Source organism: Tyto alba, unplaced genomic scaffold (assembly GCF_018691265.1).
Source record: "Tyto alba isolate M040663 unplaced genomic scaffold, T.alba_DEE_v4.0 Super-Scaffold_38, whole genome shotgun sequence".
Classification (NCBI taxonomy): Eukaryota; Metazoa; Chordata; class Aves; order Strigiformes; family Tytonidae; genus Tyto; species Tyto alba.
The window spans coordinates 32,005,506-32,026,560 of NW_024881313.1; the positions used below are offsets into that span (position 1 = coordinate 32,005,506).

General features: G+C 35.7%; 1 protein-coding gene across 3 annotated transcripts in view; it reads left to right on the top strand.

Annotated features, from left to right (window-relative positions):
- The window catches only part of LMBR1 (limb development membrane protein 1), a 77,506-nt gene that overhangs the window by 44,771 nt on the left and 11,680 nt on the right, over positions 1–21,055 (top strand). For 2 of the 3 annotated variants that reach the window (XM_033009680.2, XM_033009683.2), the window contains 10 exons: positions 3,226–3,352; positions 3,776–3,844; positions 6,297–6,361; positions 7,474–7,546; positions 13,531–13,611; positions 14,653–14,729; positions 14,983–15,060; positions 15,946–16,019; positions 16,254–16,344; positions 17,790–17,856. In XM_033009680.2, the coding sequence (XP_032865571.2) occupies positions 3,226–3,352; positions 3,776–3,844; positions 6,297–6,361; positions 7,474–7,546; positions 13,531–13,611; positions 14,653–14,729; positions 14,983–15,060; positions 15,946–16,019; positions 16,254–16,344; positions 17,790–17,856 (802 nt within the window). The remainder of the gene's footprint in view (positions 1–3,225; positions 3,353–3,775; positions 3,845–6,296; positions 6,362–7,473; positions 7,547–13,530; positions 13,612–14,652; positions 14,730–14,982; positions 15,061–15,945; positions 16,020–16,253; positions 16,345–17,789; positions 17,857–21,055) is intronic. The other variant, XM_033009682.2, reaches the window with a different exon arrangement.

Genomic DNA, 21,055 nt, shown 5'->3' on the forward strand with positions numbered 1-21,055 from the left:
AGTGAAGAGGACTTTGCTCAGAAAAAAAAAAAATCATTATTGAATTTAAAGATTTGCATAGTTTTACTTTCATTGAAATAAAATGTAACGTTGCTTGTATTTACCTTTTGTTTTCTCTCAGTTCTCAAAGTCAGGAGTATCAATTTTTCAATTTTGCTCAGCAGTTAAATTAGTGATGTTACTAATGATAATATTCAAGCTTTAAATGTTTCACCTGAACAAACAAAACTACTTTCAGCAAAAATAAAATGTAGTAAGGGTGTCTAAGGCTCAATTCTCACTGCTTTTTTTTTTTTTTTTTTTTCTCCCCTCTTTATTGTGAGAGTGCTTGAGCACTGTCACAGGCTGCCTAGGCAGGTTGTGGAATCTCAGAGATACTCAAAAGCCACCTGGATCCAGTCTTGGGCAACCAGCTCTAGGTAGCCCTGCTTGAGCCAGGGGGTTTGGAGCAGGTGGCCTCCAGATGTCCCTGCCAACCTCAGCTGTTCTGCAATTCTCCAGAAGTTTTCTCTGTGTGTGTATGTGGGGAAATTTTGTACCTTTCCTTCCTTACAAATAGCAGCTATTTGACAGGTACACTAATGTATGTAAGTATGAACTAATGTGCCTGGAACATGAATGTTTTAACAGGACACAGTCTTTTGGATGCCTAATTGAGGTTAAGTGTTTACCGATATGCTTTAAGCATCTCTCTTTATCTTGGACTGTTACCAGGTATTCACTAGTGCCTATGACAGAATGGGTCTATCTAGTCACCTCACTGAAATTTTTAAAGTACTGCTATTTTTAAATTATTATCAGTATGTGAAATCCTATTGTGTGTGTGTGCGCGCTGTGCAATATAAAAATTGTTCTGCCCTTGGAGTGAACTGTCAGTCCTGCTTTTTAATACGTGCATGAGACTGCAGTCTTGTTGATATATCACATAGTTGTGGAGATAGGTGTTAACTGGTGAGAACAGGGGGAGATTGATCCAACTTTCCGAGAATCAAAGATTGTTCAAACTTGCATGGAAACCAAAATATGGGGAAGGCTAACTGTCTTTTTCTAGAGTTTGTGCCAATGGTACTTTTGGCGAAAAGCAGTGTTACCTCCAGCTACTTGCTGTGGTCATATCTTTTTTTGAGGGAGAGTGTTATTTGTATTGTTTTAATCTTACCTGTCTTTAGAGAACACTTGCAGTAGATATGAAAAAATATATTTTATCTCCATCACAGTGTTTTTCTTGTTTATCTGTTTTGACAATTGTGCTACTCCATCCAGGGGAGGAAAATTTGTTGTTCAGGTCACCATGTAAAATTAAGTTTTTTCCAGAAGAATGTGTTGCTGTGAAGCTTGAAGTCAAAGAGGCTGGGATTTGTGCATGTGTCTCATAGTAGGGCAGTAAGGAATCCACTTTTTGTGGCCAAAGCTTTTAAAAACCCAGAAGGTAGCTTTATATTTTCCTCTGCCTGGGAAAGGAAAGGAGTCTTCAAGGTTTTTGGAAAGCTTGAAGTAGATCTCTCTGTATGCATCCTTGAATGTTTTGGGCTACTTCTAATCACGTGACTTTCTTCTGTTGTAAAGTGAAGGCTCTGTATCAATGCTCAGTACTTAGACTATAACCTGTTTATTTCTTGGTAACATTACTCAAGTTCAAAATTTTAATATTACACATATGACTATTTAATCATCAAATCTTCAATTTGGTTTAGATGCTCACCTTCAGAATAACTCATGGAAGACTGAAAACTATATTTTCTGAGCACCACAAAACCAACATTTTAATAACTTTTAACAACCTCAAAGCCACTTTTATTATACACAAAATACATTCTAGGAGTAAATCCATATCCTGTCTGTACTACCTTTAATTTGAAATTTGGTCTTTGAGATAATTTATGGAGTTGGGCTTAATCTGACCACTTAAGGGGAATTTTGCGAAGGTCTCTGCTTTTCCTTAGTGCTACCTTAGCTGTTCTGCAGAAGACTCATGGCAGAGAGGAATTGGTGTGCTAGAAGAGATCAGTGCTCATGGTTAGGATGCTCAAGGTCCTTGTTCATGGTTGGATGCAGTGATTATATAGGGAGAATAATTTTCAGGGTAACTGTCATGTTAAGGTTACCCTCTTGTGTTAAGCAGTGAGGGAAGAAGTGACAAAAGTAGGGGAAACAATAAAATTAAACAAACGTGGTCTTAACTATAAAGTAGACTTGGCAGTGGAATATGACCAAGTTGGGATCAACTTGTGTGAGAAATAAGAGACTGGGTTTGCTTTTGGAGATGTATATTGGCAAATGAAGAAAAATAAAAGAAAATTATGTGCACAGCAATCTGCTGGTCCCTTAATGGCAGGGCTGCCTGAAGAGTGTTCCAATAGCTCTGTTGTTGACATTATGTTGACATTAGTAAAATTAGTGTTAAAAACACCCGTAAAAAAAAATTAAATATTGTGTATTATTTGGTATATTTACACTTGCAAGTCTAACACTTAACTATTAGAGTGTTGTTACATTTTTAGACTCGAGCAAATTCTAGGAGATAAAACTTTTTAGAGCTGTAATTTGTGTGTGTTGTAAGCGAGAGGTGTTTCATTCGGCACGGAGCTTGCCAAGATGGGAGGTAATGGATGTGGCGGCAGCAGCAGCTTCTGGGCAGACTAAGAGTGAGCATTACTCCGACCGTACACTTGAGGGCTCTGAAGACTGTGAGGAATGATGCAGAAGCAATTGCAGTTGAAGAATGTATTTTAACTAAATTGGTACATTGTACCTGTGCAGGGTTTAATGCTTGCTAGGCCATTTGGCTATTTGCCATAATTGGCTTTCCATTCCCTTGATTGGAATCATAGATAAAAATTTGCTAATCCACTTTCTTTGCTGAAAGTATTAGAAAAGTAATCCATCTTTTAAAAATGCTCAAGCAAAATCATATAGTATAAAGAATACTCTATGGAATAATGAGATTAATGAAAACTCTAAGGCATATGAAATTTAAAACATTTTTCTACAGTTCTAAGGGGAAAAATGTGATCTGAGCACTATAAAGCTGTAAGTACTTCCTCTTTTTATGCTCTGCTTTTTAAATGTGTATTACATGTTGTGCTTTTGTCTACATGATAAAATGTGAGTATGTATTTAGGAAGAAGGAACTGCTATTTATTTGTATTTTTCTTACCTTTGAAAATATCTGATTCAAAGTTTCTGGCTGTGTTCTTTTTTCCCTTTCCCCTCTTCTGCCCACAGGGCATCAGAGCACGCATTTTGGAAACCCTTGTAATGCTTATTCTTCTTGCACTGCTTATCCTTGGAATTGTATGGGTGGCTTCAGCACTCATAGACAATGATGCTGCCAGTATGGAGTCTTTGTACGGTATGGAATTAAAAAAAACCCACCACAGTAGTTTCATTTTAATTATGGAAATTGATGTTTTCAATTAAATGTATTTCTAGTAAATGCTATGTGAGTATTGCACAGGTTGTGAAGAAGCTGTATTAATTTAGTCCATACCATTTTTAGCATGCTGAGAAGTTCCATGCTCTTGTGGACACGATGCATGTTAAAAACAAGTGACTTGAGAGGAATGGAAGTATAAAGCTGAAAATATTTTTCAAGGTAAAGTACTTGGGGATTTAGTTGCATGCAGAATTATTAACTGAATAATATTTAATTTATTCTTGAAAATACAGTTGTTCAATCCTGAACGTTTAAGAAAAGAAGTTAATTCAGCTGTGTTTGTGACATAAGTATCCTGTTTGTAATAAGCTAAGGCTGTGCTCAATACTTTCTTTACAGACCTCTGGGAATTCTACCTCCCATATTTATATTCCTGTATATCACTGATGGGATGCTTGTTACTTCTGTGTGAGTATTTCCCCCCAAATTAATGATTTTATATTTTTTTAAAGATTAAAGGAAACTGTTTTTTATTGTGAAAATTAAGATTGCAAAAGTTGAGTGTGAAAAATGGTGTGTGCTTTTTTTTTTTTTTCCATTCTTAAGTTTAAATTTAGATGCAAATTTGTTAGGTTTGAGTTCTGAAGTTTGTGAACAAATGCTACCTTATACTTTCAGTTTTTGAGAACTTCACACCTCACCTGAAATAATTTAAATTTTTAACTCTTTAAAGCAGGTATTTGAAAAATTTGGGCTCAATTCTGCAAAGAAAACCACAATTTTAATATTAAATGTCTGCAGGAGGTCAGTAGTATGGAGAGAAAGTTATTTTGGGACGCTTAGTTTGTCCTATATTCAGTAAATGATCCTTCTTCGTTTTTTAATTGAAAATCTTCCTGTAGAGACAGAACTTGTAAAACAGTGCAGTTACCAGTTTTGTGGTTATGAAAGCTATCTGGCCAGTCTGGAGGTCAGTTATACGATTGCATATAAAACAAATGCCATAAAAAACCCCAATATTATACTGACTGGTCCTAGTCAGAGTTCAGTCATCCATGTTTAGGGGAATAAGAAAAATGGTGGAAGGTTCCAAATCCCACTTGTAATTTTAGCTCCCACTCTTGCCATCCCCAAATAATTTCTAGAAAAATTGTTGAGAGGGACAGAGCATCATCTTTGCTAGATTATTGTGGTTTCACCAGTTCTACAGGCTTTATAGGATTACAGCTAACATTTACAGGCCTGCTACTATGAAGAAGGGGTGGGGAATGATAGTTTGAAACATCCTTAAAACTAAGCAGATCTGTCTGTGAAAGGTGTTGCTCACAGACTTCAGTGAATCTCCTTAAGATGCAGGTACGTGGAGATTCTTACATCCGCTTTCATGGAGGGAGGGAGCAAAGTAAAAAAAAAAGTGGTTCTGAAAGTCTCATGTATGCTGTTCAAGAGTGCGATTCACAACAGCTACTGAATATTTTTATGGAGAAGTTGGCTTACAAAATTCCTACATCTGTTTTGCAGTTTTTCAGCAGAGCTGAAAACATAGCATGTGTTCTGAGGCTATTGTAAACCAGTTCACCAAAATAATTGGGATTAAATGCCAATTTTTGGAAGGGTTATTTGCAACTTATACAAGCAGATCACTGAAGTTGTTTACGGCCCTCCAAAACTGTTTTATCTGTGTAGCTGAAACGGCAGCATACAGCAGAGGGAAAGTGGTAGATGCTGGGGTAGAGCCTCATTAGATCTTCAGTTGGCTTATTTGCTGAAGTAGTGCATGAGTAAGGCTTGTTGTGGTGGTGATTTGGAGCATTTCTTCCTTTCTCTTTCTCATTTTCCTGCAGGCTTCCTCAGTAGTAAAGGAAGACCAGCTTAAGTTAGCCTTTTTGAATATTCTTGTATTTTTCCTGTAATACATAGTAGTCATAGTGAAATGCTAGTTAATAAAAATAAATGTAATCCTCACTATAAAATCTTGTGTGCTTTTTTTTTTTTCAACATTTTTATTATAATGGAAACTATAAATGTATATCCTCATTCATGCTGTTACAGATACCCTCCATCTCCTACACATTTCAGTATTTGAAGGCTGTTCTCCCTAAAGTGGTGATTTTTACTAACAGTTTTCTGTTGTCATGGTTTGAGCCTTTCTTCCAACAAGCATATGTGCACCATACCTGGAAACCATCACAGGCTGCAGTCAAAAAGGGCCAATTATTACTTCATACAAAAGTAGCTAAAAATCTGGTAGCTGAGCCTACTGTCATCTGAAGTTGCAGTGTAATTTTCAGAGCAAAGCAGCTTCATGACCTCCTGACCTTACAGCTACACCTGTGCTAACAGTTTAAATGTGTCTGAGATGTTCCCCAGTGCTGTGGCCAAGTGGTGCCATTCCATCCATGATATTGCAGTTTGCAGAAGGTGGCTGTGCACATATTGCCTCATGATAATGGTTCCTGGACTGCATGAACTCCAGAACTGCACCAGAGAATTGCTTGGGAAAGTGCTAAGTGGCCCAGGGCAAATCATGCCAGGCGTAGTTTTAGCAATTTACTGGTGCAGGCAATCAAGTCTTAATGCCCAGGAATGTATCCTGGCACTGCTGATATTAGTGTAGACATAGCCTCTGGTGCCACATGCTTTGAATAAATAATTACTTGAGCAAGTTTAAGATATCTGATTATATGGTGTTCCTTGTTGACAAAAAATTCAGTTATGCTCTTGGAGGGGAGAGATGCTTGCCTTGTTCAAAATTCATATGATAGCAATGTGTTTTAAAGTTCATATTGGAGTTTGAAGCTCTTGCAGTTATCTTCAAAATCGTGCTTGATTATAAGTGGAATAGCATGTTGAACATCTGACTAAACATTGGTCTTTGACTTACAAATCATTGTTTTGCATAATCTGTCTTCCTCTGCAGTATGCACGCCAGTGGGACTTTCACGGATGTTTACAGTAATGGGTCAGTTGCTGGTGAAGCCGACAGTAAGTGTTACACCAACCTATGCTTGTGTGCTATCTGTTAGGTGGTAGAATGGCATTAGGGTACTTTCATTGAGAATGCTTGCACTTCTACATAATTCTCTCCAGTTCATTGGAGTTTCTATAGTCAATATTTGTGTACTTGTTTAAAATTTTTCATAGAGCACAAAAGCCCGTTTTCCACAGAAAAAGGCTTTTTACATGGTGTAGACTTCCTCTGATTTTTCCAATTTATATAACTGCTACTAGTATTAATAATTATTGCCAGTATTGCTTACTAAGTCTGTTTTGCAAATACCTGAAAAGTGTGGGCTTGTTCTGACTTCAGGAGCAAAGCATACAGGGCCAAACTAAGGCTGAATAACAAGAAGGGTACCTGGGGGTACACTTAGATGGGTAAAATGTAGGTAGTTGGCATCTGTAAGAACTTCTTATACATAGATACTCTATTGTTCTTGTACTGGATGCTGCTAGGGAAGGGAGAAGCTTGTACCATGTAGAAATGCTCTAGTGATTTTGCTGTCATGTCTCCTAGTTTGCACTTACTAAAATTTGAGTGTACTGGGGTCTCATGTTCCTTTTCACTAGTCAGTTCAACCCAGAAAATATGAAGAAAATATATACTGATTTGCTGTCTGTGAGCTTTAAACTCAAAGCACCTGATGGTAAGGTAGACAGACTTGATTTATTTGGTTTTAGCTTCCAATAGCAATTTATATTTGCTTGAAATACTGGCTTATGTGAAAAGTCACTTTTTAATATACTTTCTCAAAATCAGCAGTTATTTTTGTTTAAATCAGATTGAGTGTGAAGGTTGATATGATTTGAATATAGGTTAGATAGAATGTCTCTTTCCCCGTTCCCTAAGTCTCCTTAGATTGAAACTAAGCGTAAGAGCTTTAACCTGAAATGAAAACTTAACAGGAAGTTTGCTTACAGTAAAGAACTAGATCTGTAACAGAATGGAATAATCTTTTGTGAGTTTTTCTTTGTATCGGTATTATAAAGTTGTAGACTATATATTTAAAATATAGGTTACTAGAACAAAATGAGCCTGACTAGTGTGGTTAGAAAAACAAGTGACTGATAGTTCATGTTTCTGTTTCCAAATACAGATCCTTGAAGACCTAGATGAGCAGATGTATATCATCACTTTAGAGGAAGAAGCAATTCAGAGGAGGCTTAATGGTATGCTTGTTCTGATACTGCTTCAAATACAGTATTTAGAGCAGAGTGGTTTTGGCCAGGAGTATTGATCTCAATGTTACACAGCCTCTTTTCTCAAAATAGAAAATTTCAACACCTTAGCGTGTAACGAGCATTATAGGCTAACATTTCGTTGCTCACTGTGTTAAGATTGGCCCTTGTGTGTGTGTGGTTTGCTTTGTTTCTGTTTTTAACATGTTCATCAGCTCTAATATGTGACTATTCTGAGACAGCAAATTGAGTAGCTGGCCAGACCTACCACCCTTACTGCAAAATAGTTTGGATTGGTAAATGACTGTATATTAGCCTTGTCTGAAGAACAAAGAACTTATATTATCAAGAGGCTCAACTTCCTGCGTTATGAATTTTGGGTTTTATTTGAAGGATTTTTTTTCTGTTTCAGTTCATTATAATTTAGAATCTTAGGTAATAATTCATTATACATCAGAGCAGTCCTTTATATTCTGGGAGTTATTTGGTGAATTTAATAATATTTAATAATTCTATTAATGAATAATTATACAAGTGTTTTAGACTTCTTGCATTTAATATTACATTTTTGCACTTACTGATAATGTGTTTCTATTTTGAAGTATTTAAAAAACAGTATGAAGATTTGGCTTCTAAGAGAAAGAGTATTCAGCATGGCAGGCACCAATTATAGAAAATGTATCGATTCCACAATCCTGGAAATCATGTTTTACAAATTTTCTTCTGAATTGTTTTTAACTGCATGGATAAGCTATCTATCCACAGTTAATACAATTGCTTCAGGTTGGAAGACCAAAGAATATTCATGTCAGAACACATCCATTGTTGTGTTATGACTTATTTTAGCCTTAATTTTCTTAATTTACTGCCTTTTTCTCTTACTCTTCAGTCTTCTGTCATATATCTCAATCTTTTCTTCTTTCAAGTCTCAATAAGTCTTCTTTCGAAGTTGTTTGTTTGGTCAGGGGAAGTACCTTTGATAACAGTACATCATGGTGGTCGTCTTTATTCCAGAGTTTAAAATTTGTGGAGAAGTGACTTCTTTGTTAAAATCAGCCATGGTTTCAGTTTAAAAGCAATGTTCACCTTTGCTGTTTTGGAAGGTTATGTTTTTATATGGACACGCGTATATATACGCATTCACATAGAGACGCACAAAGGTGCATGCAGTGAATGTCTTTGAAGGTGTGATGGGGTAATTATAATTGTTCTGTGTGTTTGATGTTAGCTAGCAACTGTAAAATATTTGTTACTGAATATTTTATGTTGTCATGGTGATTGTGCTTATGTACGAGTAAAGCAATACAGAAAAATGACCAAATAGTTGTTGAGATATCTTAGAAGTAGTACAAGGTGGTTTCTGCTGTTCAGGTGGAGAATGTGATTATTTAGGTGATGATTTTCTGCTGTTTTTCTGCATAGAAGTCTATGCAAGTTATTTACATTGCAATCCAGTAATATCACTCGTGAGGTGGACCTAGTCTGTTTGTAGGCATCTGCTGACTGCGTCTGGAGTGTGCAGGGGGCTCCCCTAACCACTAGCTGCAAGACTGGCTTCTCTTTCAGCAAATCGGTTAGTGTTCAATGTAAAGTGGAACTGCAACCCACCCATGTCCCACAGAGCTCTCACCAACCTACTCTTGAGAGGTGAAAGATGTGGGGCTTAAATGTCCTTTGACAAGAGAAGGAACTGAATTCTTCTGTTTCACATGCTAAGGGAATGGTATTGGCACCACCATCTGATGGAATGCTTGAAAGCCCAGTTTGGTGTAATGAGAAAATGAATGGACTTAAGCTGAGAAGTAAATAAAAACCTAAACTTGGTTGTAGCATGTAGGTGAGGGGCAATATGTTGTATGAGCAAGAAGATATTCTGCAAAATTTTTGCGAGCAATTAAATAATTTTAAGTACAATCCATACACACATTTATGTGGCAGGCATGGAAAGCTTCATCTTCTCTGCCAGAAGTCTTTCTAATACCTATGAATTATGCCAGAAAAATAGGTACTGTTTTTTTCCAGAACTATGAAGAATCATGCTTATCACATTTACTGTATTTTTTAAAAATGTGTAAAAATGGAGGTACGGTGCTAATTACATCAGTAAATGTAGTGCTGTGATGTTAGAGGCCATAATCTATGATTTAACACACAGATTATGTAAGTATTTTTGTTGCTGTATCAGAGCGGATATATTAGGCTACACGCCTCCTATGCCATGGCAGTTGCAACTCTTCCACAGTTGTGGTAGTAGAAATACATGTGTTTAACCCTGCTGGACAGTTTTACAATAAAGTGTTCTGAAATATATACTCCATTTATATGTATAACTAAAGAGCTGAATTTATATTAAAGTTGAAGAGGACCAGAGCACAAGCTTAAGTGATACTTGATGACTGTCAATGCAGATCTTTTTTTTTTTTTCTTCCTTGGTAGAATAATTGCTATCAAACCTCTATAACTGCTTTGCCCTGTCTTAATGTTTCCTCAGATAATGCCTGGACATAGGGAGTAACATGAATCACTGTTCCCACTAAATAGGCTGGGCAAAGCCTCTGCTTTTAGAGGAGGAAAAAAGTTTAGCTGTGTGAGCTGCTGCTGGTCTTGATTCATATAGATGTAACTACTGTGGCAGTGATGCAATGGATAGTGTTCTGTAAAGCTCTTCATATTTGAAAATAAATCTGGGAAACTGCATATCTTCTTTGCAGAAACTAATTTTCTTCTCAGATGTCTACAGTGTAAAACTGAAAATTGGAGGAGGAGGGAAGGGAAAGTTTGATCGTGTTATCTACCCTAGTATTTTTATCGATTGAAGAGATACTGGGCTTTGGGAAAATGTTTGTTTCTACCGTATTATATTTCAGTACCCACATCACTCTTACAGTCGAAGAATAAAGCTGGGACTTTTTTATATTAAAAGAAAAAAGTTGCCTTCAGCTATTAGTTTTCCTGAATCCAAAGAGACGGGTGGGGTAGGATCAAAAATACTTACTTGATCAAAGTTATTGGCTCTGAAGGTATCCTTACCTATGTAAGAAAGATGAAAGGTGTTGTTTTTATTGCACGCTAGTAACAGTGTAATTTTGAACTAATTGGTGTTGAACTGCCAATCACCTAGGGGGAATGCAAATAGATACTCTTACAATTTCCTTTGAGGTACTGAAATCTTGTGTCGGGGCTGGAAGAAAAACAGAATAATACCGTTAAATTGACCTTAAATGAGCTGCTTTGTGGCTTTCTTGGAGAATCCCTTCTAACTTTTCATTGCTAGTCCAAACAAGTCTTGTCTACCAATTTGATTTATTGGCTAGACAGCGCTGACATTGAACTTTGTGCGTGTTTGAAATAAAGCTAATGTTATAGAGCTTTTAAGAATTTAGCTGCATCCTTTTCAAATACTCTTTTGACTGATCTGAAACTTTGCCTTCCCCTCTCATAAAATATCCTTTTGTATAGCAACCTGTTGTTTGCTACTATTTTTAAGGAGGAACTACAACAGCACTTAAATATGATTCAGAATTTCTAATCAAGTGTCTCTTAGGGACCTCATGTGATCATTCTGACATTGTTGGAAAGAGTCCCATGAATATCAGTGTTTTCGAGCTCTGGCTTCTTATATTGAGGGGGGAAACAACATATATCTTGAATAAAGCTTTTCCTTGGAGACCCCTAAATCAATTATGGAGGACAATAACATGTCAGATGCTAACTTGAGTTTTCTTACTTTTTCAACTGCTTCCATTAAAGTTCTTGAGACTTTTTCCACCGGGCTCTATCCTTTTTATTAACTCAGAGTAGTTAGTCATTCTGTAAAACAGACATTATACTTTTTTTTCAAAGGGAATGTGTCAACACAAAAACTTATTTTTATAATGATAAGGAGACTTGTTTTGCTAAAAGAAATCCAACTTTTTCTAAAAAACCCCCATATTACAATTACTAACACTGAGAAATTAAGCTGACATTCATATTGCAGGTATTTCAAGTGAATAGAAGTTGTTACAAAACAACATTTGTAGGTCTTACTCATTAGTCATGGGATTTGAGATAGAGAGATGTATGTATTTGAAGCCCTGTAAATATAGCCACATACACATTATGTCACTGGCATCAAAGATAAATGTTTTGGCATAACATAGAGGTTATGTGTTATATGCAAAAATGTGTGTGAAAGAAGCATGCCATTAAACATTTAAAAATTAATTTTTGAAACAGTTGGATGTGTCATTAATAACTTGACTGCATTGAATAAATCGGTATTAATACTCTGAAATGTAAAGAGTAAAAGTTTCAAAACAAAGTCCAGAAAATACTCTTGTATATCTTGGTTTTCAAGTATGACTTCACTGTGCTGGAATATAGAGATTGTGAGGGCTGGATGGGATGAGAAATTTACCTTCTTAACTTGTACTGAGATTGCTGTATGGGTGAGCACACAACAGAAAATAAGGAAATAATGAAACTGGACTATGAAGTGGTGTTAATGTGCCAGCAATCTAAGTGCTGTTTAGTTTTTGTAGGTAAATGATCAAGATACGAGATAAAAGCCTGGACAAGACTGTTAATCACACGGAAAATTATTAGAGAGTGTTTCAAAAAGGTATCAGGAGCATGGTGCTATTACAGGTTAGCCTGCAATCAAGGGGTGAGGCCAAGGGTTGGGAATGGCCAACAGGTGAAGGGTGTCAGTGTAAATCAACAAAAAAGGTAAAAGCACACTTAGGGTTTATTAAGACCTTGAACTGTCACTGCTACATGGTGTTTTTGCAGAGTGAAATTGGCCTGGAATAGAGAGGGAAGATATGAACCCTCTTAACTTATTTTCAGGTGAGATTATTCAGAAATAAAAGGGATGAAAGTAGGGCTGAGTGGAGTGTTCTAATTTATCCTGGGAAGAATATTTCTATCTTGTGATTGCAAAGAGTAAAAGCTAAAGTAGAAATAATGAGATCAGAACTGGAATAACAGATCTCTAGTCAGCATTTCAGAGCTGTATCATTGCTTGAACACTGTGCAGTGTTCGTGGAGGAACTGGGATCAAGGAGAGAAACTACAGTGTGCTTGCACTGGAAAAGATGGGTGGTTGGAGGAGAATGGAAGGTTGAAGAGAAAAAGGATGGAGAGGGACAGTGGGCTGGGTTCATTAGAGCCTGTGTAAGGATCAGAGGAAGAGTGGCCGAGCAACTTTTAGGCAGGAAATTATCAAGGAGAAGGGATTTGTACTGTGGTTTTCAGTTTTCGGCTGTTACACAGCAGTGACATGTATACACTGTAAACTGGAAAAAGGAAGGTGAAAGAATATGGTCTCATGAGTGATATTGAGGAAGATCTGACTGGTGGTCAGAGGGAGCTCTGCAGCACAGACAGGCTGACCAAGTCAGGCAAACTGATACAAGCAGGAGATATGTCAGCAAGCAGGACAGCAGTGTGGAAACTGAGTTTGAGTAATAAGGACTGGGGAAGGGGAGGGAGGGGCAGAAGCTGAAACTGGAGATTTCTAGTTTGGAGGGAAAGGTCCACTTTGTCTTTAAATTACTAAGTAATAATGCCCTTGAGGGGCATCCAGAGATTCTTTACATCTTGGTATACGAATTGTATAGAGATACAAGAAGGAGGCATTTGAGACATCCTGTGTCAGGCTGCCACACCATAAATGGTTTTTGGACATGTGTGAGAGTTCAGCAGTAGCTGTTCTCTTCTTGCAGCAGCTGGTCAGCAGAACAGGCAGGGATCACAGAAGGTCACACTGTGAAACCTCTGATGTGTTGAACTCTTCTGGTTAGGCAGAATTAGAGGGTTCTTCACTAAGCCTCTGTTTCTTTGAAAAGTAGTTGAGAAATCTCAAAGAAACACCTGCATTTTAAAGTCACAAGTGTTAATGTGATGCTGCCTAAATCTGAATTGTCACAGCGTGTCTTACAGTACTATATTTAGTCTCATCCAAAAGAAAATACTGTCTTCTGTTTTAAAAGGTATATCTTCCACAGTGGAGTACCAGACAGTAGAGTTGGAACGGGAGCTTGAAAAAGTGAAAAGCAAGAAAACGAATCTAGGTAATAAACTTTTTTCTACTGTTTCATGTGGATTGCAGTTTAATAAATTACCTTAAGAAGCTGTGTTTAGCTTGTAGCAGTCACTTTATTGATTTGAGTTTATTCTTAACCCACTTTGTGTGTTTGCAGTCCTCTCAGATTGTTTTGGTTTCTACAAATATGTTACATGGAATCAGTGAGCCCCTCTAACAAACAAATTTAAATACGGAGTCTGATTTTATTGGATCTTATTTTTAACGCAAATTTAGAGGAATTGTAATGCTCTTGAATTCCTTGCATGGAGCTTTTCATATACAATTATATGTTTATGATTATTTGGGATGATCTAAAACATTACTTTCCTCTCTGTTTTTGAATTATTTCTATAAAAGTCAAATTGTATTTAAAAACAGTAAAATAATTCTTAGCAGGTTCGTGTCTTTTAAAACTGAAAAGTGATACTTCTGGTAATGACAGCCATTCCACAGGAATCTCCTTACTTATTCAAAGGCTTGCAGGATTTTGCATTTATCAGTGTGTTATGTGCAAAACTAAGACTGTGGTAAGAAAAAGTTACTGGGTTTTCTTTTTAGACATACTAGTGATGTCCAGTGACTTAGTATTGTCTTTATTGCCTTATAAGAGGAAAATACTGTTTAAATATTTGAAATTCCCTTCTGTCATTTTAGATTGTACTAAAATGTACGTGCAAACAGCATATTTTTAAATTCAGTATATTTTAATTTTTCAGAACTGCTGTATGCTGGGGTGTAGGGGGTTAAAAAATGTTACGGTAAAACATGCCTGTAAACAAGAAAGAAAAATCTGCTTTGCTCTGTCTTCCCAGCCTTTCTCTAAAGAGGCTTCATATTTTTGGCATTGCTTTGTACAGCTCTTCAGGGTGGATATTTTTATGAACTGATTGGTGTCTCTACAAGATAAAGATTACTTTTTTACCTAGAGTTATAATAAGCTTATAAGTAGATGAATTATTTTTCTCCTTTTTTTTTTTATTTTAAGTTGATGTGTGGTATTAAGCTTCTGTTTTTCTCTTCTGAACAGAACGGCGGAAAAAAGCTTCTGCATGGGAAAGGAATTTAGTCTATCCAGCTGTTATGATATTGCTACTGATTGAAACAGTAAGATTTTTTTGCTCTTTTAAAATTTTATTTTTATTTTTCCCCAACAAAAATGATGAAGAACTTTTTGATCATGTGGGAGAATAGTTTTAAAGTTTGAGTGATGCGTGTTTAAGCAACAAACTTGATATTCTCTCCTTGACCAGTTGAAAAGAACTTAACATTATGAAATCTGGTGAGGTTAAATGTATGCATTTTAAAAATGTGGAATACTTTTATATTTAAAATAACAAGACTTTCTACTTCTTTATAGTCCATCTCAGTCCTCTTAGTTGCTCTCAACATTCTTTACCTGTTGGTTGATGAGACTGCAATGCCAAAGGGATCAAGGGTAAAGTAAATTTCTCTTATGATTTTTATAACTTCAGTAAAGCTTTGGAGCCCTTACAAAAGTGCAAGTGAGAACTTCTGCTTTAATAACATTGAAGCTAATGAGCTTCAATCTTGATTTTGCTTCTAGGTTTCGGTCCTCTGTGCACACATTTATTACATTTCATGTTATAGTAAGTTTTTAATAGAACTAGTCCAGAATCTTTATGAAGATACAGTGATTCAGTAAAGTAAATCAGTCACCTGGAGTCTGCATTTTACTCAGGTCTCCTACTTTTTATATGGACTAGAAATGTTCAATTTAAGAAACTGTTAAAAACCGATATGAAAATCCTGTCTTGGTTTGTGTTCCTCATAGAAAACATGACACTTTCCTCCTTTATTATAAAAATACTTCAAGAGAGTAAATAGCAGCACATTGTGTAGTAATCTTTAGTCACAAGGTTTTTTTTTATTAACTTAGTAATGCTTTCCTCTGCATATGAGCTTACAGAGCTATAGAAGGTATTTAGTGGTGATGGCCACTCTGCTTGTGGTATTGTGAACAACTAGAAATGTCGTCTTCTGAGACCTCTTATTTTAGTTTCCAAAGTAATGGAGTAAGTATAAAATACAGCATGGTGGGTAGATACAGCATGCATAGAGTGTGGATCATTATACCTTCTGTTTCAGTAACATATTTCAATCAAGTGTGAAAACTAGCAGCTGCAATGGCATAGAATGGGAGACTTGCAGGTTAGAACGTCAGAATGCCCTTTAACTATCAAATTGAGAAGAGGCTGTATTTCATGTTAGATGTCAGGTTTTTGGTCCTGGTAGAAATTAACTTTTAAGATAACGTGCAGCTGTTCATATTGAATTATACAACGTATTTTTCTCCTTGTAGGGACCCGGAATAGGAAATGCCTCCCTATCCACCTTTGGTTTTGTGGGAGCAGCACTTGAAATCATTTTGATTTTGTATCCTTTCTCTAAGAATTCTGTCTGTTAACAAGTATTATGTCTCGTTTTCTGGGACACTGGTAATTTACTAAGACACTTGCCTGGAAAGAAGAAAGAGATAGGACAGCCCTTCTCAAGCACTCGAAGTGTTTTTGTTTTTTTTTCTTTGGTCCTTAAGACTTTTAGGAGACTGCTGAGAACTTGAGTGAAACTTGCATTCCTCGGAGGTTCCTTTTTCCTTGATTCTCACAGCTATCTTATGGTATCCTCTGTCGTCGGCTTCTACAGTCTTCGTTTTTTTGAAAATTTCACTCCCAGGAAGGATGACACAACTATGACAAAGGTGAGGTAAAGTCTGTGATGGTATGGCCCCCTCCTCTTTCTTGCCACCCAAGACAAACTGACCCTTTTAGTTAGTAATTGCCCTGAATGGCTCATTTGCAGTGATCAGTATTTGTTTGTAAGCTGCGTAAACACAAACTGGAAGATTTTCAAAATGCTGAATGAGTGGGAAAAAGGATGTGCTCTGTTTAGTTTGGATGGCATCCATTCACTTGTAAAAAGCGGGGAATAGCGGAGCTTGTTAACTAGCTATAGAAAAGCTAGTGAAAGAACTTTTTTCAAAGGAAACGTATTGCTAATGAGTAACTTTGATTGTGCTAACTGTACTTCAGGGAGCTTGTTTGAAATCTGAAGAACTTGGTTGCTAGAAGTAATACAGACGAAGTGATTCAAATTTGAATAATTAAACTAAGACTGAGGAGGTCTATTCAGCAGCATTTTGCAATCTGAGTCTAATTTGAGTTTCTACAATTTAGCACAGGCTTCAGAATAACAAATGCTGTTACCTAACTCAGAGGAACATGCTTAGGTTTTTGGCAAAATATTCCCACAGCTGACAACGGGAGGTGATCAGTAACCAAGGAACAGATGTTGAATTTAATTATTTTTCAATGTGTTTCATTGTTTGTTTGTCTTACCATAAATTGTTGAAAGTGAGTAAGTAGATAAACACGCAGAATGGTTATAGTAGATAGGTAGTAGGGAGTTGGAATGTTCTTAATCTTTTCTATTGGTAGTTTACAGTACACCAGGAATAGCATAGAAATAAATAGTGAATGCACAAATGTCTACCTACTTTCAAGAAGTTTTCTGTTTTTTTCTTTTGGATTCTGATAGAATTAGAGCTGAAGAAATTGATCCGTTGTGAGAGAAAGTTTCAATTACTCTTCATAGAGGCTTCACAAAAACTAGAGTAAAATCTAACGCTGTGAATTTTTTCATACTATTTAAAGTAGTCAACAGGCATTCAATTGAAAGGAAGCTCTTTGTTGTAATTATTAAAATAATGCTAATCCTGCAAGCAGTTGCATACAAAGCTTAAGCTGATGTATCAGTCATCTATTCTAAACCCATGTAATGGTTCCTCTATAAAAAGTTTGCAGAAATTAAGTAAACAGTTGACGTTTTGCAGCATGGTAGTTTTGAATTATTTTGAATCTAAGCATACGTAACACTTTGATTAAAAGCAAATGATTATGTATTTGACTTTTTTTAAACTCCTCTCTTGGATCATCTCCATCTTGTGTAACATTTTATGGAGAAGTGTGACAGAAGTAAGCAAGACTAAGAGTATGTTATTGTAAATTGCTTTAGGTTCACTTTGAAGAATGTAACTTTCAGGAATTCTTTTTCATCTTTACTAGTGTTTTTCTTTTTTTTTTCCTCTTTTTCCCCCCTTCAGCCATCCCATTTATAATTTAAATGCTGTTTGTCATTTTCAAACAGATCATTGGAAACTGTGTCTCAATCTTGGTGCTGAGCTCTGCTTTGCCAGTGATGTCAAGGACACTGGGTAAGTGAAATGGAAGTATTAAACATTGTAGTAAAGGATGTTTAATTGAATTAAAAAAAAAAACAAAAACAAAACCAACAAAAAAAACCCTGCCTGTAGCTGTGCCTTTTATAGTATGTATTTAATTTGCCATTACTTACAGTAGAAAGAGCATGTATGTGCCACCTTTTCTACACCAACATGAGCTGTTGAACGTACATTCTACATGCATGAACTGCAGAACATACATTCTAAAGAAAGATGCTAAGCATTTCTAGAGAGTATATTATTTTAACAAGGTAGGTCAGATTTTAAACTTCTTAAAACCAGGCAATGGTGAGAAGAATAGATATGGAGACTGCTTGTTCAGGGCAGTATAAAATAGTTTCGTATTCACTGTGAAATTACAGTGCTCAGTTTTTGTGAAAAAATACATTTGGGGATTTCAGGTATAAAATTTGAGATAACATTGAGTGCAAATGTATTTTTAAAAACAGTTAATACTCTGAATTATGTTTTTTGTCAGCAATGACACCAGTTTACTTTCATTTTCCTTAAAATAATCTGCTTGCATTCTTTATTAGTTCAGTTTCCAAATACAAAAATTTGGAATCCAGCGTAGTAGAACTGAAGTTCTGATTTTATTGTTAACATCTGGCGGTAGCATTTTAAGTGGAAAAATTATTTTAACCAGTTGGAAAGACAAGATGTTTTGTATCTTTACTTTGTTTAATTAGGTAATCTTCAATTTGAATTCTTGAAGTTAGATTGAAAGGCTATTAACGGAACAAAAATCTTCACCTCAGGCTGTCTGAGTCTTAAGTACAAGTTTAGGAGTTTAAACTCGGGCCCACAGACCAGTAATGTGTACTCAGTATTTCTGTAGCTGATTTTTCGACCAGAATACTGTCAAATCAAGAGTAGTTAATATTTTTCCAGTAAACTATACTGTATATTTTCATGCTGAGTATATCTACAAATGATGAGTTTTATTAGATTTACTTGATAATTTTTATAACGAGCAAAAAAACTCCTGTAATGCATTTTGAAAGGTTGAATCCTTAACATGCACATTCTAGGGCTCATGTTTTAAAAATCTGTAGTAAAACTTCACAAAAAATGCAAAAGAATAATCCAAATATTTAAAGTAGTGCGGTTTTAAAATATGAACAGCATGATAAAGATCGAAGAAGTAAAACAGTTCTAGCACTTAGAGCAAGATGTTGTGATGTTGAAAAATTAAGGTTTTAGAATAGAATTTTAACATTACTATTGTGTCCACTAAGTTACTCATTCATCACTTAAAAAAAAAAAAAATCATTGATAATGATCTATGAGATTAACAGTTGATAATAAATGGATTCTGTGAATGTAAGTATACATGCTGGGTGCATTGTTGTCTCATAGGAAACAGATTAATGGTAAAATTCACTTTTAAAAAAAAAAGACTAACAAATGAAATTCCTGAATAGTTTGCCATAGAGATAAATAAAAGAAGAAAAAAGATGGAACAATTAACACACAGCTAACAAATGCACAGTCACAGCTGTCCAAACAGGATTAATAGAGTGTGTTAGAGTACAGTGAGTCATGTGGTGCTTTGCAGAAATATCAACATGTGTTGCACTACATGCTACCGCCCTGTGGCACTGAATAGATGAAAAGAAATAAATATGTTAAGCAGATTCATAGTCTTTTCACTTTATTAAAAAAGCAAGTTTCTGGACTATAGAGAAGAGATTAGTCTTTATCATTATGGGAAAGGTAAAAAAGCAAAAGTTACCGAATACATGTGCTGACCTTTTTCAAGTTTTAAAAATGGAAATAGGAGAATTTTTTACATGTTTCATAGTATTCTCATTAGATATGGAGGTGGTGTGTCTACTCTGTCATTCCTTTAGAACTCCTGGGAACCTGTTGCTAAATTTATTTTAGTAGAATAACTGTAGAATAACTTATTTAACTGATTTTTTCCCAGAACTTTTCAACCTTTTAGAAGTCCTTCTTCAAAAATGTTTCCCACCAGCACCATATTGCTAACCACTGAGAAACAAATTGGGATCAGGGCACTTAGTAGTCAAGAATACAGAAACAAAGAGTTACAAACAAAAATGAATTTTCTAATGTACAGAAGTCTTCCTAAAATATTAAAGAATATTCTCTACTCTTGCATATTAAAGAATTATTCAGGTTAAAAAAAAAAAAGTCTAATAAGTCTATTTAATTTTTTTTCAACCTGGTTAATTCTTTACTATTTTATTAGGCAAATTGTCACCAACTTTCTTGGTTATATACTTGTGTCCACTAGAGAATTAGTTTTCTGTTCAGTTACTGAGGAGTTTTTCAGATTGCAGTTTTGGGAATTTTTTTCTCTGTAGGTTTAGATGATACTTCTATAAGAAAGTAGTCAAAAGATTTTAACCCTTTTCTCCCCCAAATGTACAAAATGATACTGTGTCAGAAGTTTTCTGATGAGCAGTGACTTTTTTGTTTTTTATTTTTAAGAGGAAAAGAAATGTAATTTATAAACAATATTTTTCCCATCTGCTCTAACAGAAGTGTCAGGCTTCATTTTTGTTTGTCCTTATAACACCTGCACTACTGCTAGCTAGCTATACTTCTGAACCTCTTTGTGTCAAGGAGTATTATTTCTTTTCCAGAGAACTTTTTACCCAGTGCTCTACCTGTTTTGTTTCTTTTCCTTTAAAGGTCTGGAAGCCTCTATGCTTAAAGCTGACTTTCTCAATTTTCCTGTAGCTCTACTGTCTGACTAAACCACTCTGCTTTGAAAAATGTTAAGGACGCTGTTTGCCTTCAAGTGTGAAAGCAACTCTGTTTGTTGTGCTTCATCAGTTTACTAGTTAATTTAGTCAGCCAATTTCTTCTTTTTGTGCTAAGACCTTCTGTGCTTTTTTGATATTTCTCTCTGCCTCTCTTGCTATTTTGATCAGTTTCAGTTGTTTTTTTTTTTTTTTTGCTTTATCCTTTGAAACTTCTTCTTCTTTTAATTTTCTTCATTTTGGCGTGTTTTCCTTAGATACCAAATTTGAGTCCCATATTTTTTAAGTGATTGATGCTGAGTACAAGAAGCATGTGTATCTTTTAAGATTGTGATAGCTGGCTGTAAGTCTTGAATGTCAAGGTACAATGAGATTCGTAAGGGCCAGGTTTACCCTTGAAAGGAAGGCAACTGACCCTTAATTCTGTCTCTCTTCATTTA